At 36.6% G+C, this 26,807-nt stretch overlaps 3 protein-coding genes across 12 annotated transcripts in view; 2 read left to right on the top strand and 1 right to left on the bottom strand.

The window, feature by feature from the left end:
* The window catches only part of sorbs2b (sorbin and SH3 domain containing 2b), a 64,407-nt gene extending 61,547 nt beyond the window's left edge, over positions 1-2,860 (top strand). For all 5 annotated transcript variants that reach the window (XM_073854173.1, XM_055177581.2, XM_073854174.1 and 2 more), the window contains one exon: positions 213-2,860. In XM_073854173.1, the coding sequence (XP_073710274.1) occupies positions 213-274 (62 nt within the window). In that variant the 3' untranslated portion in view covers positions 275-2,860. The remainder of the gene's footprint in view (positions 1-212) is intronic.
* Positions 2,861-6,491: 3,631 nt separating this feature from the next.
* On the top strand, positions 6,492-23,363 carry pdlim3b (PDZ and LIM domain 3b). Of its 3 annotated transcripts, none has more exons than XM_055178210.2 (8): positions 6,492-6,732; positions 15,072-15,223; positions 15,614-15,698; positions 16,863-17,050; positions 19,894-20,097; positions 21,906-22,033; positions 22,289-22,400; positions 22,483-23,363. In XM_055178210.2, exons 1-8 carry the CDS (start codon positions 6,640-6,642, stop codon positions 22,670-22,672), a joined length of 1,152 nt encoding a protein of 383 aa, XP_055034185.1. In that variant the 5' UTR covers positions 6,492-6,639; the 3' UTR covers positions 22,673-23,363. The 3 variants fall into 3 exon arrangements, with proteins under 3 accessions (XP_055034185.1, XP_055034186.1, XP_055034187.1); XM_055178211.2 differs by lacking the exon at positions 16,863-17,050 and adding an exon at positions 17,628-17,695 and having other exon boundaries at positions 6,494-6,732; XM_055178212.2 differs by lacking the exon at positions 19,894-20,097 and having other exon boundaries at positions 6,502-6,732.
* Positions 22,716-26,796, bottom strand: cfap96 (cilia and flagella associated protein 96). Of its 4 annotated transcripts, none has more exons than XM_055178214.2 (9): positions 26,658-26,796; positions 26,374-26,473; positions 25,529-26,289; positions 25,233-25,368; positions 24,687-24,906; positions 24,223-24,360; positions 24,063-24,138; positions 23,757-23,945; positions 23,408-23,661 (listed from the first exon to the last, which is right to left on the bottom strand). In XM_055178214.2, exons 4-9 carry the CDS (start codon positions 25,327-25,329, stop codon positions 23,416-23,418), a joined length of 966 nt encoding a protein of 321 aa, XP_055034189.2. In that variant the 5' UTR covers positions 25,330-25,368; positions 25,529-26,289; positions 26,374-26,473; positions 26,658-26,796; the 3' UTR covers positions 23,408-23,415. The 4 variants fall into 4 exon arrangements, with proteins under 4 accessions (XP_055034191.1, XP_055034189.2, XP_055034190.2 ...); XM_055178215.2 differs by having other exon boundaries at positions 25,529-26,092; positions 26,167-26,289; positions 26,374-26,664; XM_055178216.2 differs by adding an exon at positions 22,716-23,333 and having other exon boundaries at positions 23,489-23,661; positions 25,529-26,664.
* Positions 26,797-26,807: the final 11 nt, after the last annotated feature.

Below are 26,807 nucleotides of genomic sequence, written 5' to 3'. Positions count from 1 at the left end.
ATACCATTTTAATGCATATCTGAAGAGCAAAGATATCATTTTTGGTCACTACTGTAACTTTGCTAAGAAAAGTTCCCTTACTTGCCACTAGCTGGAGCTGTTCACTTAAAAAAAATGTGCTGTGTTAATCTCTGACTGGCTGGATTGTTGAATCAAAGATGCAAACACTGTTGCAAATTTGTCAGTCTTATTTTATATTTCACATTTTTTAGGAACGTCCAGGAGAACAAAGTTTTTTGGAACCTTCCCTGGAAACTATGTGAAGCGCATTTAAATTGAATCGTGCTTGTGCTCTATCAGACATCTACAGAGAAATGATGGAGAACGTCACCTGCAGTTATCTGCTGGAATTAGCATTATATACTGTATTCCAGTCATCAACCTGATGGACTAATGGAAGAAAAGACAATGGCATTGGAGGAGGTTATGGCACCATGTTTCAAAGGCGTGGATTTTTAAACGTTGAAGCGTTATGTTAATAAGGAATTTCTGTAAAGGCTAAAAAATATTTGGTTGTCTACATTTTTAACATTAGATTTAAAAATCAATATTTGCCTTCTAGAAAAGCGGATGAATTTCAACATGATTAATCAAGTGCCCTATTTATCATTTATTTATTGAGCTGTTTTCTTTTCTTGAATGTGTCAGTATCAGTAGGTGAGTACAGATCTACTGGTGTCCCTCTGTAAACTGAACCTGATGAACTTAGATTGAACAGTATTGCAGTGTCATGTTTGTGCCAGACACAACAGATATTACAGGTACGTTACTGCTAATATGTATCGTCACGTAAACTCATGGTTCAGGAGAATGAACTGCTTTCTTCCTCCAGACATTCCTTTGAGCATTTAAAGGATTTTACAAATGAGAAAAATATTTTTGTAATTTTTAATCAATAACATTAGGAAAATGCAGTATTCCCATCAAAAGACATATATGGACATGGATGGATATAAGTCAACAACTGTATATTTAATCATATTAGTGTCAAAAATAAATATGTTAGTGTTGGGTGACCTTGCGCATCACTCTTGGTTTATACACTGCAATCTGTTTATGGCCAATTATGTCATGTCAGAATTACATAACTGTTTTAGACAGCTATTTTGTATAAGTCACCTTAAACTTATCCAAACTGGTTCAGTTTAAAGGGACAGTTCACCAAAAAATAAAAATGAAAAGTCTGTCATGCTTCCAAACTTTTATATATTTTGTTGTTCTGCTGAATACACAGAAAGGTATTTAAAAAATGTTTGTAACCAAGTAGATCTGGGCCACTTTCATAGTAAGAGAAAATAATACCATGGAAGTGAATGGTGCCCCAAGTTAAGCTAACAATGCTTTTGGGAAACGTTTTTCAAATATTTGTGTTTTTAGTGAGTAAATGATGACTTTTATGATTTGGTGAACTATTCCTTTAAGAGAGTAAAATCTTTTTTTTTTAATAAGTTGATCATTTAGCCAAATGTTTTCATTATGATATACTTAATATATTACTTTTTTATTTTCCATATCTTTGTTGATACAACAATGACTATGCTCTTCCAGTATACTCAAATGTACATTTCAAAACAGGCAGCATTGCTTTTTATAAAACTATCACTAACAGTTTTGTTCTGGTCAGTACAGCAAGAAATGTAAAGCTATATTATATGTCATTTAGGCAATATTACACCTCATGGAAAATGCAGTCTCTGTGTTGTCCATATCTTGAAATGTATCAGTAACATCATGTGCATGTTGTTTCATAAAGAACTGCTCACTGTTTAACATGCCACATTCATTTCTCAAAAAATCATTACAGTTTCAGAGTGAAGAAAGTGCTGATCTGGAATAATTATGTTTATAATTTGTTAGATTTATATTGCGCTTTTCTGCAGCATTCAAAGCGCTTTACATATAAAAGGGATATTCTTTTCAACCGCCACCATTAAGGAATGTGTGTGGTGATACTGTATCAATTTGAGAAACAAAAACAAAACATTTGGACTTTATCTTGCTCTATACCAGAGATTTTGTGTTAACTGCTTAAAGCATTTTAGTCTTCCATTCTTTTTTAAGCAATAGGTGATCAGAATGAGCTGTTCCTGATGCATAATTTTACCAAATATTATGAATGCAATGTGATTATTTAATGTTAACACACAGTATGAGTTGGAAATTAATGTTTTTAAATCACTGTGATACTGAAAATTGAAAATTGCTAGCAATATCAAGCACAAGCAAATTCCCCCAAAAATTAAAATTATGTTCACGTAGTTTACATTAATCCATGCAGACGTATTTGATTTATCTAAAATTACTTACAAAAATGCTAATTTTGATTGCCCTGTATTAGTGTTTCCTATAGTAAACCTATGACCATGATGTTGCAGGTGCTACATAAATTAAGATACAAGAACATCTGAGTTAAACAAATCACAGACCTAAAAGTACTAATATTTTAAGCCTATTTAACTGTATGTGTTATGCAGAATGTGTTTGACAGCCTCTCTACCCATTTACAAAATACTGAATATTGAAACATGATGGTAAGCTGATGATTTTTGGGGTGAAAGAATCCTTTTGAACTTTAAAGTGCTTCAAGTGTTTAATGGTTGCTAAAACTGATAATTGCTGTAATATTTTTGGTTAAGTACAGACATCATTGCATTACAGAAGTACCCAATGACATGTCAAGCTCTTTTTGGAGAAAAGAATGAGTCCTAAACTGTTGTTACATTTTAACATGTCCTTGTAAAAATAAAAAATCAATTAGGTTAAATAAACCCAACAGCCCTTTTTAAAAAGTCAAAACATGTCAATGATTTTTGCCTTTTTTTGTGGAACAGTGCATAAATAAATTCTGAGCTATTGGTTTCACCAATCCATGTTCTCAGTTTTTCCTCATGTATCACATCAAAAACTAACAATAAGAATCACATATGACTTCAATGTATAAGATAATCATGGCTTTTGGGTCTCATGCTTCTGCCAGGCAAACTGGTCCCTGTAGACCCTGTCCTGTCTATAAACAGACACACTGGCTTGGAGTTGGCCCACTTGTTGCTATAGCAACACAATAAACACAGGGTTAGTACAGAGCCGGTCTGGGTTTCATCCCCAGTCATCCAGCTATTTCCCAGGGAGGCAGGGGTCTCCGTATAACTATGTTTTATATTTATGCACTTGGCAGATGCTCTTATCCAAAGCGAGTTACAGTGCATTCAAGCTATACATTTTCTTCTTTATTTCTCTTCTTTACACCATTCCAGCATCTATAACCATGGTGAGAACCCCTTAAAGCCATCTAACATTTTAAACATGAAAGGACATGATTATCAATTATGGTAACCCATACTCGAAATGGGACCTTTGCATTTAAATCATCCCAGTGAGTAGTGAACAATACACATACTAAAAGTTGTGAACACACAAAAACAAACCTTACATTTAAATATTTACCAGATTTTTTACCCAACACACCTAGTGAAACAAATTACATCACAACCAATCCTAAATAAGCAGGTGTGTATCATGCAGCCTGATCTCACGCGAATTTGTACATATTTTACAAGTTGGCTAATTCGTATGAATTTATATGAAGCAAAAAAAGTACAATTCTCATGAAAAAAACAGCAAAACCAAACCCCGCCCCTAACCCCAACATCACAGGGGTCAAGGCAAATTATAAATGTGGTCGTATGAATTAATTCGAATTAGCCAACTCATAAAATATTTACGAATTCTCGTGAGATAGAGCTGTATCATGCCAATAGTACATGAATATGGTAATCACTCAGTATTATATTCACCATTTGTCAAAACTCTTAATATGGGTGAGCCTCTTGTAGAGGGCATTAAATCATCCAGGTCATATTAGTTTATCTGAAATTAAGGATGAACTCAGATTTTGTATTAAAATTACACTCACCAGTATAAATGTTAAAAAAAATTGTCCTACGTCAACACTGATGCAGTACCCTTTAAAAATTTACTAATATGCACTCTTTAGTACCAATGTGTTCCCTTGTTGTACTAATATAAACTCTTTAGGTGCAAAGATGTACTTTTAAAAGGGTAGGAACCATCTTTTTCTGAAAAAAGTATGTGTTACAGTTCATGTATTTTGCAACACGATCTCACTGCAAGTCGTTTTATAGTCACGGAAAAAAATATTAATTTATTTGTGTCCATGGCACAAAATGCAGCTTTTTTGTGCCTTGAGCACAAATGCCTTTTTCATGTCACTCAGCACAAATTTCTATAAATAGTTTTTCGTGTCAGTGGCACGACTTTCTTTTCCATGTCATTTTATGCATTGTTTTTTCTTTTTATTCCTATTTTTAAATAATTGTCCCTTGGGGTTGGGGTTAAAGGAAAACACCAACGTTTTTCAATATTTTACTATGTTTTTACCTCAACTTAGATGAATGAATACGTACCGATCTTTTTTCAATGCATGCAATTTTAATCTTTGTACAGCACTTCTTAAATGTGTTAGCATTTAGCCTAGCCCCATTCATTCCTATGGCTCCAAACAAAAGTTTTATTTTGTGCCACCATACTTACTCGTGTAACTACTCATGTAACAGTCTTAAAAAAGGGAAAACATGGAAGTGTTTGGTGGCTTCTAAATTCATCCCTGTTTGGAGCCATAGGAATTAATGGGGGTACGCTAAATGCTAACACATTCACGCGCTGTACAAAGATTAAAAGTGCACGCATTAAAAAAAGTATGTATTCATTCGTCTAAGTTGAGGTAAGAATATAGTAAAATATTGAAAATCAGTGGTGTTTTACTTTAAAGGCGCTCTAAGCAAATCTGTGTGACGTTACTTTTTGTTGATGTTTGAACTGTTTTCAAACAAACGGAGCGTAGCTAACTCCTCCCGCTCCCCCGACCTTCCGTGCTTTCATGAAAGCGCACAATCCCCACCCCCAACACCGTCGTGTCGTTTATTGGCTGGAACACTTTGTTATCGTTTCTGGTGGTAGGTTTGGCCACTTTGTTGTTATTGCAGTTTGTGGAGGCTGGGCTGTCTACAGAGGTCGCGTTTTTTACAGTTTGATCAGCGGACAGGCAGCAAGCAGATAGTGAGGAGATGTTTGCTGTATTTAACAAAAAATGTTTTATGGTCTAAAATGCGTGAATTCGCTTAGAGCACCTTTAAGGTTAGAATGTACTTTTATGTATTGGTTTCAACATGTTTTTTAAACTATTCTCGCCTGGAGTTGGGGTTAGAGTTCAGGTTTAGATGTCTAAAAATGTAACAGAAAGTGATTCTAACCCTAACCCCAAGCGACAATGTTAAGAAAATAGGACAATGAGAAAACAATACATAAAATGACACGAAAAAACATTCGTGCTCAAGGCACGAAAAAAGCTGAATTTTGTGCCATGGACACGAATAAATCAATTTCCGTGAGATTAGTCTGGTATTTTATGCTGCACTGTAAAAAAAATGCCTTCAATTTTTAAGTATAACCAATTTGGCATTTCAACATAATATTTTGTCTAATATTTGACTACAATTTAAATATCAAATTAAGCAATTTCAACCTGCGTTTATAAGTTTAGCAACTCATCACTTTTCAAACTTTAAAACAAAAGTTAATTTACAGTGTATAAATGTTTGCTGAACTACAGACAAAAAAGGCATACGCATAAGAAATCAAGTTGGTAAGGAATTTTGTTAGAGAATAAAATGACAGATGGTTTTTGAGCAGACCATGACAAACAGCTGTTCCCTGGCATACCAAACAAGGAGCTGTTCAGCCCTACAACATAAGTGCTCTCACGCTAAAATGTTTGGCCTTTAAATCTATAAAAAGAGCATCTAGGCCACTTCAGTATCACAAACAGAACGTCTTTCTCTGTGTCATTAAAACTAAATAAAATGAGAAGACATTTCATGTGCATAGTACAACTCCAGTATATGCAAATATTGATTATGTGCATCAAACTGGAAATAATTTTTTTTAATACATATCTGGATGACAATACTCTACATAGATTGACCAGTTAAAATGAAATCAGTTTACAATCTTCCCTTATGTGGCTGTGCCGCAGAAACGTTTACATTCCTGAGAGATGTTTAAAAGAGCAACACAAGCCGTGTTGATAGGACAATACAACACAATACACTTTGTTATTGTTGTAAATACTTTGACAACTGCTTATCAGCAGCTATCATGAGTCATGACAGACTTCTCATCTCAGTTAGACGCAGGTGTTTGGCCAACATTAAAGAACGAAATTCTAGACATCAGAAAAGATGATGACAGAGCGATGGAAATCATAACTGGACCATTTTAGTTATCGAAACTCGAAGCCTTATGAGAATAAACCATGAATCATTAGCGCGTAGGTTTGGATCTGTATGTTCGGGACCGATAGGGAGGATGGGCAGATATCAAAGTGAACCCTCAGTTTCTTAGTCTACCCTATGAGCTCACTCCGAGAGGTGTGGCAATCTGGCATCAGCTTTCATTCATTCACTCTCCTAACCCCACACTCATGCTTAAAAGGCATTGAGAGGCAGACACCGGCTTTCAATCGTGCTTGAGCGAGCGATTCGTCTGGGATAGGAGACAGAGACGATTAAACTGCAAGACTTTTCCTGAGGAACCAAGTTTAAGTGCGGGAAAGAGATAAAGATGCCACAGAACGTGATGTTGGATGGACCAGCTCCTTGGGGCTTTCGGCTCTCTGGAGGCAAGGACTTCAACCAGCCGCTGACTATAACTCGGGTAGGTGAAAGTTTTTGGCTACGGTCTGTGTAACTTACTTAACACATTCCAATGAAAGATAATGCCTTTGATGTGCTGGGTAACACAACCATGGGCATGAGAAACTAGTGGGTGGATAATGAAAAAAATTGGGAACATTCCCATGACCTTACATTAGGAAGTGAGAAAGGGTTAAGAGAAATATTTTTAGTTCAAGTAGTTCAAACTGACATTCATTTTTAGAAACATGTATCTAGAATGACTTCCCAAAAGAGTTCAGTCATCCAGTTTTTTTTAATCTGCTTTCATGATGAGATTTAATGATGAGGCGGTGGGGGAAGATTTGATAAAAAAAGCGGCAAAAGTTGTTACTGGGATGGTACCCTTTAAAAATTGACTTATTTACCATTTAGATAATACCAATATGTAACCAATACAAATGTTTACTTTTTAAACAGGTACCACCCATTGACAGCTTGTGTATGGTATGATTTATATGCATTAACACAAAAGGTGTTTCAAGATCATCTTTCAAATCTCCTCTCATTTACAATATAAATAGCCAGCTTATTACACAGCCAAGCTGATAGTTTCACAATTATCTTTACTGCTGATGTAAGCTAGCTTTACATCATGATGTTCATAAATGTGCACATACACAGATAATTCACATCTCAATTGACTCAGGAATATGCTTATATACTACAACAGTTCCCAAAAGTGTACACGCTCACGCGTCTGGCACATGGCTCCAGAGCGGATCTCAACACCTGTTGTCTGAATAATCGTAAAGCTCTTGATGCAAAACTATTTTAAACAGATGACCTTAACATTTGTGAAAACAGAGGAGGTTAAAGGTTATCCAAGCACTCATTAACAGGTGTGAGATGAACTGAAGAAATCTCTAAGGGATACAGTAGCTCGGCTAAAAGTAAAACATTAATTCACTGTTCCCCTATCACTAAATCCATATGAGTTTTTTGCATAAAACATGAAAGATGTAAATCACACAGTGCAAAGAAGGTGATGACACAACTTTCATTTCATCATCAGTCATTGCCACCTTTTCTTCATTATATGCCTTTTATCTTCACTGTGTATTCACAAATGAATAAAACTAACAAATAGCACAATGTACTTTCTTACAGCACCACAAAAGCTTTTCAAAATGTGCACTTTCGTACCAAAAACTGCATATTAGCACCTAAAGGGTACATATTGGTACCAAATTTATACATGGATGTTATATAATATGACCCTTTTTAAAGGACACATATTATGAAAAGCTGACTTTTTCTATGTTTAAGTGCTATAATTTGGTCCCCAGTGTTTCTGTCAACCTAGAAAATATGAAAAAGATCAACCTAGTAACTCACTTTTGGTAAACCATTCTATGCAAGCATCATTGAATTTTGCCTCCCCTTGTGATGTCAGAAGGGGATAATGCCACCCCTTAATCTGCACTATCCAATCACGACACTGCCATTTATTGCAGAGATCAGCTCATTTGCATTTAAAAGGACACACCTAAAATGGCACATTTTTGTTCACACCTACAAAGTGGCATTTTTTCATTCTATAATAAATTATCTGTGGGGTATTTTGAGCTAAAACTTCCTTACGTAGGCTACTCTGGGGACATCAAAAATTGATTTGACATCTTAAAAAAGTCTTGTGAAATGTCCCCTTTAAACGGTACCGCCCCAGTGAAAGCTTTTGTCCCATTTTATTAGAGAGTGGATGGTTGTGAATGGAGTACAATAGAGTGCTAGATGATGCAAGACAAATCCAAATAAACAGAAAGATACTACAAACTTTCTCCCCTAAAAGTCAACTACAAGAAGGGCTATATATATATATTTCTCATCTCCCAACACTTGTTCTCCCCTGTCTTTTATCCTGGTCTGTGTTAAAATAGTTGCATTGTTCAGGGGAACCACAGCTTTCTAATGCATGGAATGTACCAACATGAGTACTAGCTCAGTTTCATCTTTCATCGTCATTTCTTTGATCTTGACATTAAAGTATTCTCTTAGTGGATAGCCAGTTCTGACACTCACCATAAATTACCCAAAATAGTGTAGAAAGAAATGAAACATCATCATCAAACTGCCTCTCCGTCACTTATTAGAAGCAGAACTACAGGTAATGTTTTATTAAAAACAGTCCAGCTGCAGTATCGTAGCATTAAATTCATATAATGTGGTATTTGTGGTATTTTTATGGAAATACAATACTTTTTAGTACTACATAAACTTTGAACATGCGAAACAAGACATTCACCACAGTAGAGAGTTATTTATACTGAGATAAAAACTTTAACTAAGTCTTAATGCAATGATGATGTCATCCTAACATTCCTAGCTAATGGTCTTCCTGGATCATCTGACGGACAACGACATTTACCTGGATCTGATTCCCAACAAAAGCAAAAAATCTGGATTAGAATGAACATGTTTCTTATTATATGTGCCTGTACGCTATAGCCTTGACCATCGTACCTTCAAAAGAGAAAGACTAATACAGAATGTGTTTGTAATTTTTTCGCTATTTGCAATCATGCATGTAGTGATGCCAACAAGACGGCTCTTTTTTCAAACAATGAGCTCTGATTTTCTTATCTGGATAATATAACTCTCCACCAATGTCTTGCACAGATGTTCCTTTTGGACAAACCAGGAGTTATTATATAGTTATATGCCTTATTCAGCCTGCCGCCATGTTGATTCCAAAACTAGGCTGTGAGGGATAGACGTCCAGAGCGTGCGCTTTAAACCTATTGTTTTGTACCGGGATGCTGGTCATCTAGCCCTTAAAATACCAAAAATACATCATTTGACAAATTTCCACAGGACAAAGAACCTCAGAAATCACGGATTGTTAAAATAAGAAGGGACATATGACCTAATTTGAGATTATATCTGTTTGGGATATTAGCCCGTTGGCTAATCGCTAATTTGTAATGTTGTAAGCATGTTTACTTTTTATAAAAACACCAATATAGTGCAACAATACAATATTTTATGACAACAACCAAGTATATATCTCCAGTTTGTATAAAACATGAACGTATGCCCCATGTATTTTCTCCGTTATGTTTTTTTCAAGACATGAACATTAACTTAATAACATGTGATTGACTTGATAACAAGCTATTTACGTTCCTTGTGCAAGTGTTGTTAGATATAAAACCCCATATGAACCCCAAAGTTGTGTAACTTACAAATGTTATTTAGTTAGAAATGAATCCTCCTGCTGTTGATTCCAGTCAATGTGAGGCAACGTGTTTATGCCTTGCTTTTTGTAATCTGTACGAATTGGAGTCATGTACTTGTACTTATGTACTGTCCAAAACAGATATTATGTACACAATGCGCTATACTCATCTCAAATGAGGTCATATGTCCCTTCTTATTTTAACAATCCATGATTTCTGAGGTTCTTTGTGCTGTGAAATTTGTTAAATTATGTATTTTCTTTGTTTTGATGGCTGAATGACCAGCATCCTGCTAAAAACAATAGGTTTAAAGCGCACGTTCTGGACGTCTGTCCCTCACAGCCTCATTTTGGAATCAACATGGAGGCAGGCAAAATAAGGCGTATAGCTTCATCCTACGCAAGCAGTTATTTAAAGGAATAGTGTACTCATTTTCAATATTAAAATATGTTATTACCTTAACTAAGAATTGTTGATAAATCCCTCTATCATCTGTGTGCGTGCACATAAGCGCTGGAGCGTGCTGCGACGCTTCGATAGCATTTAGCTTAGCCCCATTCATTCAATGGTACCATTTAGAGATAAAGTTAGAAGTGACCAAACACATCAACGTTTTTCCTATTTAAGACAAGTAGTTATACGAGCAAGTTTGGTGGTACAAAATAAAACGTATGGCGTTTCTAAGCGGATTTAAAAGAGGAACTATATTTTATGGCGTAATAGCACCTTTGGGAGTACTTCCACTCGCATGGGAGAGGGAGGGTGTTACTGCGCCGAGTCAAAGTACTCCCATAAGTGCTATTACGCCATACAATATAGTTCCTCTTTTGATGTGTTTGGTCACTTCTAACTTTATCTCTGATTGGTACCATTGAATGAATGGGGCTAAGCTAAGTGCTATCGAAGTGTCGCAGCGCGCTCCAGCGCTTACGTGCACGCACACAGATGATAGAGGGATGTATCAACAATTCTTAGTTAAGGTAATAACATATTTTAATATTGAAAATGAGTACACTATTCCTTTAACAGACCTCCCTAAACAAATCAACATACTGTATGTTTATTAAAGGGGTAGTATTATGTTTTTCCATGCTTTGCTTTATGGCACAATGATAATAATTTACGGTTTTCTTCTCCATGGTCAAAACAACCAGCTGACAGCCATGTGCTTCACCATCACATTTTCATTAACATTGAAACTTTCCTTTTTATTTATTTATTTAAAAAATACGATTCCAGCATCTATGGCTATATTCATAACGAGAACTGGTTAATCTATACACAATTCACATCCACAAGTTGGATGAAGAGGACTATTTGGTATCTCCAATACACCTTACATGCGTGTCTTTGTATTGTGAAAGGAAGCTGGAGTGCCTGTAGAGCCTCAAACCCAACCGAGGCTCGAAAAGGGGACCTTCTTGACCACTAAGCCAGTGTGCCACCCGAAACTTTTCCTTTTAACTGAGCATCACATTGGCTGTCATTTTTAAATGTCTGCAGTTGATACATTATGTCTTGCTTGATGTTGCTAACAACATGGTAATGCTCAGCATGCCCTTACATGCATGAGTTTGTGGCTGTTGTGAATTCATCACTTTTTAAAAAAAGGCATGGGGAACTTACACAGGTGCTGCATACTTTACAAAAAACACCAACAAAAAGGTGTTTTGTCTGTCATGCTCCTGTTTATGCCGAACCTCAGATACCAGCTACTTCATGTTTTCATCTTGGCTCCCCTTGTTTTCTTTCATTAAGGAGAGTGTCTTTTTCATTTATTAGGGCATGCACAGCCTCTTTTGCTTGAACAATCTGCTTTTCATTGTGTCTATTGGGTGCTTATTTCTTCGCACTCACCCATGATTTTTTTCCCTCCACAACGCAATGGCAACATATGTCTGTTGTCGAAACAAATCATAGTTACCTCAAACATGGTCAGGGTTTAATGACATCACAACTAATGGCTTTCTGAGGCTTATAAGGTGGCAAATGCAATAGTTTGGTTGTGTAGACACCGTGAGCAGGCTGACAGGTAATAATGTATTGTATTGCACCATGACTGTGTATCTGAAAGTAACAGAGATTTAACCGCCGCTAGCTTCATCAGTTTGAAATAAAGCATCACAAATCTTCACAACATTAAACACAGATCACTGAAAGCTAAACCCTCTGGTCCTGAATATCTGACATGACTCGACCTGGAATGAATCTCCTCTCAAGAGGCAAAATGAACTGGTAGATAAGCGCCAGTGGTGTAATGATATAACAGGGCAGCTGAGTCAGGGAACAGGTAAAGGAGAGCGCGTCCACCCAAGACGAGGTGATGAGATAAATGGGGTGTGGGGGGGGTGAATACCTAAGAAAATGAGTCTGCCAAGGATGAGAGGACTAAGAGATGAGGTCAGACTCCATTAATGAAAGAGGGGGTGAAAGGAGGAGGGGGAGAGAAAACACACTGGGCAGCAGAGTGAATGCCAGAGCGGTCATATCATCAAGTCACCAATAGGCCCGACTGATCCCGGAGGGTTATACCCCGCCCTGATTGACATCCATGCTAGACTATTTTTAGCCTAGTACTTTTAATAAGAGTGGGTCAACATATTTACAAGCTATTTGTTTGTATGAGACAGGAGGCTCTTGCTGTTTATCTGCACTGATCCATGAGTTTACACATACATTGTAAAAAGAGAATTTTGGATTAACTTAAAGGGGACATATTATGAAAATCTGACTTTTTCCATGTTTAAGTGCTATAATTGTGTCCCCAGTGCTTCTATCAACCTAGAAAATGTTAAAAAGATCAACCCAATAACTTAGTTTTGGTAAACCATTTTCTGCAAGCATGTGAAAAAATAGGTCATTGTAATTTGGCCCTTATTGTGATGTCAGAATAAGGTAATACCGCCCCCTTTATCTGCACTATCCAACCACAGCACAACCATTTTATGGAGAGAAAGAGAGAGATAAAATATTTCACAGCACAATTGAGTTTCAATTGCAACAAACCACCACCATTGTGATCAGTGGTTGCACTTCATCTGCTCATTTGCATTTTAAATGACAAACCCAAAAGGGCACACTTTTTCTCAGACCTATTTTAGACTTAGTTTACATCTTAAAAAAAATCTCATAATATGTCCCCTTTAACTAAAATTGATTTAATTGGTAACACTTTAAAAAAATTAACTAAAAAATGAAAGTTGAAAAAGCTTACATTTTTTATGTTCCCAATTGAAGTCATTTTTAAAAAACTGTTCACCTTAAATGTTTCGCTTAAAGTGAAAAAAATTTAATTTGATACAATTTAAATATTTTTAAGTTACCAAGTAACGTTTTTATAAGTAGATCCAACCTTCACTTCTTACAGTGTAGTTGCAATGTTTTAGTGCCTGACTCAGTAAATACAATAAAAAGTATAAAATAATAATATAATATAATATAATATAATATAATGTAATATAATATGTAAGCAATAAGGTACGAGAGGCTGTGCTGTATCGTGAATAAGTAACGGCTGAAGGGCGTTGTTAGGCACGACGCGAAGCGGAGTGCCTGCAACCCCTTCAGCCGTTACTTATTCACGATACAGCACTTGCCTCGAGTACCTTATTGCTTTTATAAAACGGTTACCACACAATATTAAAGTAAAAAAAATATTAGGGCAACTTTCATGAAGTTAAATCAATAAAAGCATTCCTTCCGCTAGAAAAAATAGTCCCTGACTGCGAACAACAACATGAAAGCTCAAATAAAAACAACAAACTGTTCTCAGACTTTGTCTCATTATATGTCTATGTGTTGCTAAGGGTGTTGCTAAGGACGCAGTGATATTAAATAGAACCGTTGGGTAAAGCGGTCATAGCAGTGTTTTATTGTGAATAAAGCACACCTGTTGACCAATCAGAATCAAGGATTGGAACTAGCCGTTTTATAAAATATAATATAATATAATATAATATAATATAATATAATATAATATAATATAATATAATATAATATAATATAATATAATATAATATGTGATGCAATATACACTCACCTAAAGGATTATTAGGAACACCATACTAATACTGTGTTTGACCCCCTTTTGCCTTCAGAACTGCCTTAATTCTATGTGGCATTGATTTAACAAGGTGCTGAAAGCATTCTTTAGAAATGTTGGCCCTTATTGATAGGATAGCATCTTGTAGTTGATGGAGATTTGTGGGATGCACATCCAGGGCACCAAGCTCCCATTCCACCACATCGCAAAGATGCTCTAGTGGGTTGAGATCTGGTGACTGTGGGGGCCATTTTAGTACAGTGAACTCATTGTCATGTTCAAGAAACCAGTTGGAAATGATTCGAGCTTTGTGACATGGTGCATTATTCTGCTGGAAGTAGCCATCAGAGGATGGGTACATGGTGGTCGTAAAGGGATAGACATAATCAGAAACAATGCTCATGTAGGCCGTGGCATTTAAACAATGCCCAATTGGCACTAAGGGGCCTAAAGTGTGCCAAGAAAACATCCCCCACACCATCACACCACCACCACCAGCCTGCACAGTGGTAACAAGGCATGATGGATCCATGTTCTCATTCTCTACACCAAATTCTGACTCTACCATCTGAATGTCTCAACAGAAATCGAGACTCATCAGACCAGGTAACAACTGTCCAATTTTGGTGAGCTTGTGCAAATTGTAGCCTCTTTTCCTATTTGTAGTGGAGATGAGTGGTCTCCGGTGGGGTCTTCTGCTGTTGTAGCCCATCCGCCTCAAGGTTGTGCGTGTTGTGGCTTCACAAATGCTTTGCTGCATACCTCGGTTGTAACGAGTGGTTATTTTAGTCAAAGTTGCTCTTATATCAGCTTGAATCAGTCGACCCATTCTCCTCTGACCTCTAGCATCAACAAGGCATTTTCGCCCACAGGACTGCCGCATACTGTTTTTTTGTGAAACCTTTCTGTTTCCCAATAACTTTAAAAAACTCTCAAAAGGTAAAAAAGAACTGATTCTTTTAGTAACCTTTAACTAAATCGTTCCTTGGGTAATAAAAAATATTTATGGCATTACTGTGTAGATCCTTTTTTCAGCAACTTTTAATAATTTTTAACAGTAAGTGTACACTGGAAAAGGCACTGAAAGATTCATTTTTTTAGGTGACACCTGGCAGTAAAGCATCACAGGTCAATCTGTGCCCAGGTGACATCATCTTGGCTATCCAAGGAGAATCCACAGAGAGTATGACTCATGCTGAAGCTCAAAACAAGATTAAAGACTCCACCAATCAGCTTTTCCTCAAGATAGAGAGGTACCATAAGCTTTTCTCATTAATGATCTGGATACTGTTACAAACAGCATCTTTCAACAACTTTAGATCATGATCAACCTCATTTTTAAGTTACAGCCAGAGGGGAGGAACCTTAGCTGCTGTAGTCTCATAAGAATTTGCTCTAAGATGTGCATTAGTGACCACAAAGCTTTATTTATGGCAATGGTGTGCATGCTGAATGATTAATATTATCCAGTACGCCATCTGGCTAGTACATGCCTGTCTGCTGCTGTTACTTTACTATCTAGACAAGGGCATGGTCCTGATGCACAGTAATGACCTTAGTCTTAGTGCTATTTGATCTTTCATGATTTTACATAATAGGCAAGTATGTTGTGTCTAACTGAATATGTATTTAATGTGTTGCAGGCCAGAAACTAAACTTTGGTCACCTCACGTTGTAGAAGAGGGAAAAGTAAATCCATTCAAAATCAATTTGGAGGCAGAAAAGCAAGTAAGTGCAACACAGAATTAGCTTTAAACAAATGCATGTGCATAAAAAATGCATGATAAGAAAATGAATAAAAAATTGACATGCATGAGGCATGGTAAAGATTGTGCTTTGTTTGACCAAATACAGAGTTGTTACTTTCTGAGAAAACACGTGACTCAAAATAAAGCCATCTGGAAATTCACTTTTTAAAACTTTTCACATGCTTTATGATGAAAACGATTTTTTAATGGATATGTTCTTTCTTACCTTAAAGGGACAGTTTAGACAAAAATACTCAAAAATCTGTCATCACTTACTTTAACTCAACTTTTTCAAAGGCTAACTTCACTTTGACATCACACTTTTCCATGCTTATATAAGTGAATGGTGAACAGCTGTCAGTCACTAACAGGTTTAAAGGTCCCGTTCTATTCTGTGTTTTTGAAGCTTTGAGTGTGTACAATATAACATGTGTTCATGTTTCATGTGTAAAAAAAAAACTTGGTATTTTTCACACAATTTACTTAGCTCTATATCGCTGTTTTCACTGTCTTCAAAATGGTCTGATGTCTTTCTTGTTCTATGAAGTCCCTCCTTCAGAAATACAAATCGAGTTCTGATTGTGTAGTTTGTTTAGTGTGTTGTGATTCAATAGCAGCTTATCTTGCTGTTAGCTTAGCTGGCGACTGATGTATTCCTGTGGGCGGAGTTTAGTCAAAAAACTGTTCTAGTGACGTCATTAAAGCAGGAAGTAGAGGGCTGTAGTCCAAACCGGCCGCTTGCTGTAGGATTTGAAAGGTGAATTCTGTTAAAGTAAAAGTATTGCCTGGCAGTGAACTTTTGGCTTCATCATTTTATAGGTATTATTTATGCTATTATAGCAACATTACACACTTACTAGGGTTTGGGATCAGAAAGAATGTGACCTTTAAGGCAACATGAGAGTGAACTATACAGTACATTTTTGAGTGAACTGTCCCTTTAAAATCAATGATACTCTGAATCATGTCACAGCTTCATAAACAATAAAAAGTTAAATATTGTGTAAAACTATAAACAGCATGGCTTTAAGAAAGTACATAACCAAAGGTAAGTAATGTGGTATGCAAATTCAGTGTTTTTGTGTGTGCGCGCGTGTTGCTTTAACCACGGTATGTAGTGAGTCCATCTGTCCTACACATGCAGGAGTATACACCTATTGGCACAGGTCATAATAGAAAAGCACAGCCCTTTGTGGCTGCAGCCACTCTGGATGACACAAAGCAGTTGGTGTGCGCCTCCTACAACACCCCCATAGGCCTCTACTCTGCAGATAACCTCCAGGATGCCCTGCAAGGACAGATCCAGGGTCGGGTGCATGAAAAGACCGAGTGGTGAGTGCCAGCATGAATCACCCTAAACGCATGACTTCCCTCAGCTTGCTGTAAAATGCCAGGCCACTTACAACTAACACACAATCTCTAGAAGTCCTCACAAGTCAAGTCTGCAGCCCAAATACAGCCCAGGTAAAAATATAGCTCAGTGGTAGAGCGCAAAAGGTCATGGGTTTGAACCCAGGGAACACGACGGTAAAAAATTTATGCCTAGTAATGCACTGTAAGTCGCTTTGGATAAAAGCATCTGCCAAATGCATAAATATATACTTTTTTAAATAAATGTACATTTTCTATTATACATTGAGTCACGTTAGTGACAAGAAATTACAGATTTCTGATGTAGTACTTATGTACTTAAATATTAAATAGTGATGGTGTACTTTTCAGCAGAAATTTTCCAGTATTTAATGCCTTTTGTTGTCTCCATAAGATTTTTTTTGAATACCCGTTCTGCTCTAGAAAAAGAAATATTAACATTTGGGTCTGCAGTGCTGGATCTTGGTGGATTTCTCTTCTGTACCGCTAACCTTTCATCAGTAAATGTCTATTAACATCAGCACTCTTACTGTTACAGGAAATTGATTACTTCGAACACAAGTTTAATGTCAGACCAAAGCCCTTCAAAACTGCAAGCCAAAGCAGGTCATTAGACAAAAGCACCCTGCATATAATCAAATGTATTCACATAAATCACAAAAGAAGTCATATTTTTGCATTTACACATTTTTTTTTCAATTGAAAATACATTTTACCTATTACAAAGTCAATTATATACTGTAAGGGCCTTAAAACTGCAATCCATAACTTTTGACAGAAGGCTACAAATCCTAAAAGTCATATATCTGAAAACCAAACAATATATACCAATTTGGTTCTGAGTTCTGACCAAATGAAGGTGGACGTTTTTAATAAATAAATCACGTTACTGATGTCGCACCAGTTCAGAGGAAAAAGTTGTATTCCCCACATGTAATCGAAGTAAGGAGTTGAGATGCTTACCTGACATTACTCAGATAAACATTATTTAAAACTTTACAGAGCACTTGAATTTTAAGCAACTTGTAAAAATAACTAAAACGCTCCCTTATCTGCAGCACACACAGGCGACTGGGGTTATTTACTTTAATATAGCAATTATTTACTTGAAGTACCCACTGAGATTTTAAAGGGGACATATCATGAAAATCTGACTCTTTTCATGTATAAGTGCTATAATTGGGTCCCCAGTGCTTCTATCAACCTAGAAAATGTAAGAAGATCAACCCAGTTACTTTGTTTTCGTAAACCATTCTCTGCAAGCATGGGAAAAATAGTTCATTGAAATTTGGCTCCCCTTGTGATGTCAGATGGGGATAATACCGCCCCTTAACCTGCACTATCCAACCACATCACTTCTCATTTGCATTTAAAACCCAAAAATGGCACATTTTTGCTCACACCTACAAAGTGGTAATTTTAACATGCTATAAAAATTATCTATATGGTATTTTGAGGTAGAATTTCACATACGTACCCTGGGGACACCAAAGATTTATTTGACATCTTAAAAAGTCTTGTGAAATGTCCACAAACAAACAAATTATAATTATTCTAAAATTATTTATTTACATTTTATGAATAAATGAATTATAATTTATACTTTTTTTATTAACTCACAAACCCCCTGCAATTCCCCTGCAAACCACTAGGAGTTCCGGAACCCCAGTTTGGGAAAACAGTAGTCTCGCATAGCCAGGTGTTTTTTGATGCTTTTTCTGGACAAATACCTTCAATACTGAAGGTCTGCAATTACCTTCAATACTGAAGGTCTGGGTTTTTTTGCTGCTTTTTCTGGACAAAGCCCGCCCACAAGCTGTTTGACCGACATGTCAAACAACCAATCACAGTTTGTTTCGTCTAGCGTCACGTTTCGGACTCCCCACAATAACGAGCCGGCTGGCAAGTCAGTTATTGAAATAACCAGCCGCAACCGAATAGCGTCTAAATAAACAACATTACTCACCATAGAACAACGTTATGCACTTCATCAACAGCCACACCAATGAGACGCTCCCGTTAAACATCTGTTTTAAGCATATCTCTCCACATTTTAACACCTACAAGCAATTCAGGAGAACCGAACTTTTTGACTCCACTAACTGCCTCAAGCAAAACTCTTGGACGTCTTTTAGAGAGTCTATGCTGCGAACTTTGCATATTTTTGAGAATCCAATGTTTAGCTGATGATGATAACTGGTCATTATTATCCACGTGAACACGACTGATTCTCTTCCTCAATGGAACGTCAGAGCTTTGTTTTCCAGGGACCGAAACTAATCGCGACACTCGCGTCTCCTGGAAATCCGGTTTATTTCAACCAATCAAAGACGACTTTGACATTCTCACAGGGTTTCCAGAAAAGTCTATGAAAAACATCAGACATTCAGCCAACAGTTTGTGGGCGTGACGTCTGAGGCTGAGACTAGGAAAACAGTAACCGGATCCCCTTCTTTCTGTTTACAGATGTGTTGCAATCTCAAACCGACACATGACTTCAAACTAACATTTCCCATGAAAAGCAACCCACCACTGAAATGATAAATCTTTATAACTGTTATGAATTGTGGTGGCATTGTTTATTTTCAGCTGAAAAAAGTTACGGATTGCAGCCTTGAAGTACTGTATATTATTTTAAGTAAACAGCCTAGTTAAAATGTATGTTTCTAAACTTCTTTATTCTCTGTCTTGTTTGTCCGTCTCTTCTCTGTGATCACTCCTGCCCCTCAATGTGGCCAACCGCTTTGCATTTTAATTGCATCCTGGTTTGGTTCATCTGGCTATTGCACATTACACAACTCCAGTGACAGTACATCCCAGACGTTGATGGCAAATGTTGCTCAGGTGCATGGCACCACATCAGTGTGTAAGGCAGATCCCAGCAAAAACGAGACCCTCACGCTTTCTGCTCAATACAACTCCCCCATTGCATTATACTCAGCAGACAATGTCTCAAATACACTACAGCAGGCTCAGATGTCCACTGTAGGCAGACAGGGATCACCCAGGTAAACAAAACTTTGTTAAATCATGGAGTAAAGGCAGTGTGATGTAAATAATGTGCTGTACGGCACTGATACAGATAACGTATAGGCAGCATTATTATCACAGAAATAAGCCCCAACAGTGTTTTGTGATTAGGACCCGACGCAAAGGGACTTATATTTTGCGATAATAACCACTTGTGCATTATCCTACTTATTACACAGCTATTCACCTCATAAGTAAGGTAAGAAACTGATTAAATATTTAATTAGCTAATTATTAACTAATGCAGACCTTTCGCAGGGTAAACCTGTTTATGTTCGGTTAAAATGCCACGAACACACAATTTGGTTTAATCATTTGTAAATATAATGTCATATTAAAACACATATTTATATTTATGTGTAATATTATACTGTACCTGTCGAAATGATTTGCAGCATCGGGTTACCGTGTGTTATTAATTTTATGCATTTGTTAGCTGGGAATAATAAACCTGCAAACGTTACGACTGGCCAATTAGAATCAAGCATTTCAACGAGCCGTTTATTAATAATATTGAGCTAATATTGAATGATTTTATAGTAATATTAGGATATTATTAATATTATTAAAATGTTTAAAAAAATATCTACTATTACATAAATGTCCTCATTTGAATTCAGTATCAATATTAGAAATTAATATTATTTTTACAGTTAGTTACTCAAATTCCAGCATATCACCTGGCTACACAGTTTTTGGAGTATTAAAGGTGCAGTGTGTACATTTTAATGGCATCCAGTGGTGAGGTTGCGAATTGCAACCAACGTCTCAGTCCACAGCTCACCCCTCATTTTGAAACGCATAGAGAAGCTATGGTAGCCGCCACTGGAAAAACATGTAATTGATTGAGACAATTTTGTAATAAAAGGTTTGTCTGTTAAAGGAGTAGTCCATTTTCTTGGATGAAAGGTCCAGATGGTTTGCTCACCACCATGTCATCCAAAATGTTGATGTCTTTCTTTGTTCAGTCCAGAAGAAATTGTGTTTTTTAGGAAAACATTGCAGGATTTTTCTCGTTTTGATGGACACCAACACGTAAAAGTTTTTTCAACGGAGTTTCAAAGGACTATAAACGATCCCAAACGAGGCATAAGGGTCTTATCTAGTGAAACGATTGTCATTTTTGACAAGAAAAATAACAAATATAAAGAAAGACATCAACATTTTTGATGACATGGTGGTGAGTAAATTATCTGGATTTTTCTTTTAAGAAAATGGACTTTTCCTTTAAGGTCTCCTGTAGAAACATGGCGGCACAAATTGGCGCCTTCCACGTAAGGGGACCCTCTGTGTATGTAGATAAAAACGCCTATAAGGTAATAAAAACATAACTTTTCGTTATAAAAAGGTCTTTATACACCCCTGATAATATAGTTCTGTATATTATTTTGCATTTCTGTCAAGAGATCCTTCTAAAAATTACACACTGCACCTTTAAACACTTAACATTTTCTATAATGGCTTTGCAATATTTAAAATGCATTATTTATGTTATCTCAAAAGGCTGTAAAAACAGTTGCACGTAATGGACTTATGAGTAGTCCAAAGCATTTGTTAATTTACAAACATTAATTATTTTCTTACTAATGAAAGTAACTTTATGTGCATCTAACAGGATTTATATGTTTTTACTTGTTTCAGTAGCCAGTGTTATACTCAAATACCATCACTCATAATACTTGTTGTGTGCCCACAGCATAGCTAACTTCACAATATTGAAACAACTATATATAACAACATAACTGTTGATAAACATCTCTGAGTTTTCATTATTGATCTGTTTCAGCCCTAAAACCCTAGCATCCATTGAGGAATCTCATGTGTACCGAATGCTTCAGGAGGATCATGAACAACCACATGAGCCACGGCAGTCTGGCTCTTTTAAGGCTCTGCAGGATTATGTAGAGAGTGATGGTGAGCTGTCTTTATCAAGAACACCAGGGATAATATTGTATTCACAATACTGTATATATATAAAGGTAGAAGCACTGATGGAGACATTTGAGCTGACATGCAAGCACAATTTTGCTAAAACTAGGTTAGGTAACAGTGTTGCAGTTTCAGTTTGCCCTCATATTTTTCCATCAAATGGTTATGTCTATGTGAGGAAACATTTCCCATCCTCCATGTGGTTCAAGATACTTTTCTACTGTATGTTTTTTCTGGCAGGCACAAAGCCCATGGTGACTAGAAGTGTAAAGGCTCCAGTGACAAGGCCACAAGCAGCCACAGCTTCACTACAAAAGCTGCACATCTGTGATAAATGTGGTACCGGCATTGTGTGAGTACACACAAAAAATTGTCCTACTGTACATTATGTTCATGACTTCACTAATCTAAGTTTTTCTACATTTGGCTAACAGTGGACCAGTCGTGAAAGCCCGGGACAAGTACCGCCATCCAGCATGTTTCGTGTGCTCAGACTGCGGCCTAAACTTGAAGCAGAAGGGTTACTTCTTTGTGGAGGGACAGATGTATTGTGAAAACCACGCACGAATTCGAATGACCGCACCTGAGGGACACGACCTGGTTACAGTGTATCCGACTTCTTAGACTCAGAAATCACTTGTAACTGATGCAGTTAAAAAGAAAAAAAATCTTAATTGCATCATGCTTTTTATTGATGTTCCATTAATTGCATATCTGCATAAAGGATAATATGCGGACTTCAAATGGGATGTTTAGTTCATCAGGGGAATAAGACAAGACCCCTTTTGAATTTGCAACTTATTCTCTAGGCCTTTATCAATTTCTAGTTAAAAAGCAATCATACATATTGCATTGCATATTAGGCATATGCACTTAGGAAATTCAGAATTTTAAACCCTATAGGTTTAAATTATTCTCTAAATATACCGAAAAGGACATTTTGCTCTGGATCTATGGGGGTGTATGACAAGCACAGTTAAAAAGATGCAAAATTCTCTTTTTGGGAGAAAATACTTTTTTTATCCGAATACGAAATTTCAAATTTTTTGAATGTGTAATATGTTTAATGCATGCCTGATCATTATTATATTATCTGCACATCACTGACAAAAGGGTGCAAATTATATACATTTTCAAATAGCATTAAAATGTATTATAAGCATTGAGATTTCTAAATTACAGTATTTTATTTAAAGAATTATTTATATTTTCCCCTGAAGATGTCACAAGTTTTTAATATGCCATTACAGAAGGGATTTGATTGTAGTTTGTGGAGTTGACAACCCTGTAAAAAGATAAAAAGAAAATGACATTACTGTGATTGTGATCTTTATGTGCACTTGCAACTGACCTGCAAACTGAGTGTTTCATGTATGTACAACATTACTGACATTGTTTTTATTAATGTGGCTATTGGTGCTAGACCTCAGCTTACAGTACCTGTTAACATTAAGGTTGATTATGCTCTTGACAGGGGTGCTCTTTGGACCAGGGGAGGGGTGAAATATCTTGCCTTCTTTGTTTGTCATCACTGATTTGGTCTTTCTGGTGACGTAGGGCTCTGCAGAGTGGGTGGGGTAAGAGTCAAATGTTCCTGCTTTCATACCTCCACCCTGCAGAAAAAAAAACAGTAAAAAAATCATAAATAACCAATATAATAAATAATCTGACATATCCATATCATCTAATTTAAGTATGATATACATACCTTTTTACTGGGTGAACTTGGTTTAAAGGGCACTGCATAATGCTTTTTCTCCTCAGGCTTCTTTGGAGTTGGTAAAGGTTTGTCAGGTTTGTCAGATTTGTAAGGATTGTTGTCAAAGCATTCATTCGGATGAAGGTTCAAACGAAATGGTCCCCCTTTCAGCATGGATTTGTGTGCCATGATCTCGCGCTGGTAAACAAATGACCTCTCTCATTAGACAAAGAGATTACACTCATCTGCTTACACAAAACTACCATGTCAGTTTCAGATTTATTAAAACACTAATTTAGGTTGAAATGAAAATACCTTTAGCATCTCTTTTGCTCGACCATAGGGGTCTGATGAATAGGACATCATTTTGGAGAGTGTGATATCTGGATAGCTATTGAAACCAGATACAGTCAATACAGTATAATAGTAAAAATATAGCAAATTTGCAAATTAAAGGATAATATCAATGACCTACCCATAACCACTTCCCCTCTTAGGTGGATTGGTGTAAAAGTTTTTTCCAGGTGACTTGTATGGTTTCCTGGGAACCTGCAATGCACTCATAGCTTGAATGGGACCTCCAATTGTTCCATAATAGCTGCCCACACCACATCTACAAACCAAAGTAAATTAGTTTCAAGACCTAAAGAAGTTAATTCTTGCATGACACACGCACGTACGGACACACACGGGGGCGCGCGCGCGCGCACACACAAACACAAACACACACACACACACAGACAGAGAGAGACAGTTATGTAATGAAAATCTAATCTATGTCTATATAACAGTTTTTAAGCATGCACCTTGAAATGAAATGCTTTTGAGGTCGTGATAAGCATCATTTAAGTGACCCTGATTGTGAACTTTGAAGTTTAAGACGTATAATTTATGTGTAAGACGTTAAATGTTGTATACCACATAATGCAAAGGACTCACGTTTTCTTCTCTCCATTACTGGGCAGGAATGCCTTGTCTATGTTCTTCTTGGCTTGTTGTATTCTGTATTGTCTCTGTATTTTGATGGGGTCTGTAAGCGCCTCTCTCTCAAAGATGCGCTTAAACTGCGTGTCGAAGTAACCCGTTTGGAGCGCGCACTTTGTTTTATGCCCTCCTGATAACATCTGTTTGTTCTTGTATGCCGATTCATTAAATGGGCCTTTCCGGCAAGAAAGGAAGTGCAGAATTAGACTGGCATGAAATATTCACCAGTTTTTACCATATTGTCATTGTATGGCGTTTCCCAAACAATTATTGTTGCTTAAACTGGTCTTTATATACATTATATAAATGATAACAGAAATATTATAATAACTTCTTATTATATAAAGCCATATTGCTTTATTTTACGGCAGAAAACTGTTATTTATGTTAGACTGGTGGTATTTGGTTACCATGGTAACTAGCTGCTTACCAATTCACCACTGCGCCAATACCATATCTCTAGATTTTTTTTTTTTTTAAGATCAATTTAATTACACTTACGGTAAATAAAAGGTGTATATTCGGTCCCTATGGAAATGTATCCCAGCTCTTTAAAGAGACCAATCCGTTCCATGTCTGTTTTTCCATCTGAAGGCATTTTTAAAGCGTAAAATCAAAGCAGTCCCCAAAAATGGCACTAGTGGAAAAAAGATTTTGTTAGACGTGTAGCAACGTAAGTGCAAGTATGCAAACGTCAGATAGGCATATCGTCTCGCTTTTCTTCATTTGAATTAAGCGAGGGTTGGTTAATTACTAAATAGGCTAGTTATCTATAACATATGACTATGCATACATACCTTAAATAATGTTATATCTTGTGATATAGCCAGTAACAAAAATAACTGCACTACTGAGGTATTTACGTAATTTGTGTACGTTGCCATGGTGCCCAGCAGGCCAATCAATTACCCAGAGCATGAGGGAAGCACACTTGAAACTATTTTTTACAATAACAATAAAACCAAACGTTTAAACATTAAAATGATTTTAATCATTCATTTTACATTTATATAACATTTAAACAAAACTTATTTTTTTGCACGTTGTCCAGTGATGCGTCAACAAAGGGATTCTGGGAATTGTAGTAAAAGACAGCACATGTACATGGTAAGTGATTGCATTAACAAACGTTCAAACTTTGTATGAACTTTGACATCACGTTGCCTTTTGAACATTACATTGCCATAATTAGGCTACACAATTATAACTTCATGTTTATATTATGAACATATTAATATTGTATATATATTATAGAAATACATATGCAGTTCTGAACAATTCAGATTGAATTTAACAGGCCAATCCATTCCAGATCAAGTAAACTCCATCCTTTTCAAATCATCCATACTGATTTTAACAACCTACAAAAAACATGAAGGTCCAGTTACTGCGATTCAAGGGTGGTACAGGACTGAAAATTTCAATAGCATCTTACATTTTCGTGGCAGGGATCAGGATAGTTACATATGTCGTTTGGAAATGCTGTTCGGATCATCTCTTTGAGTTTGGCTGGGTAAACATACGTGCATTTGTCACATGTGCTGCTCCTGTTGTTCATCTGTCAAGAGTTGTGCGACGACTAGGTTACGTTTAACCAAAATAAAGTACAGCAAATGATAATACAATACCAACTGATGCTTACTAGCTGCCGCTGGATTAAACGGTAAACTTTTCTCCGTTTCTCTCGGTCTGTCTTTAACCTTGAGGCCGCGTGGAGCAACGGCCCCACCCAGAGGGGCACACTAGATACAGTGTAAGTTATAAGTCTTTGCAAGAAGTTACTTTAACATACATAACAACTACAAATTTAGATCTAAACCAGACACTTGCCAACATTGTAAGGCACCAATAGATTATACAAGACTATAAAGCTCGCTAAAATTACTTCTTTCATTTTGGCATCTTAGTATGACTGCTGAATATTACCCGAAAGATTGACAGAGATCAATGTATGTGTCCATTTGCTAGGAGCATTTAACATCAACACGTGTCCTGTAACAAGTTTGCAGAAATTGACACATCAATGATGCGCGTGCGGACTTGCGCATGCGCACTTAAACACAACGACAAAACATG

The sequence above is a fragment of the Misgurnus anguillicaudatus genome, chromosome 16, assembly GCF_027580225.2.
Source record: "Misgurnus anguillicaudatus chromosome 16, ASM2758022v2, whole genome shotgun sequence".
NCBI classification, from domain to species: domain Eukaryota; kingdom Metazoa; phylum Chordata; class Actinopteri; order Cypriniformes; family Cobitidae; genus Misgurnus; species Misgurnus anguillicaudatus.
Note: the sequence above shows the minus strand (reverse complement) of the source record. Positions and strands in the feature narration are given on the sequence as shown.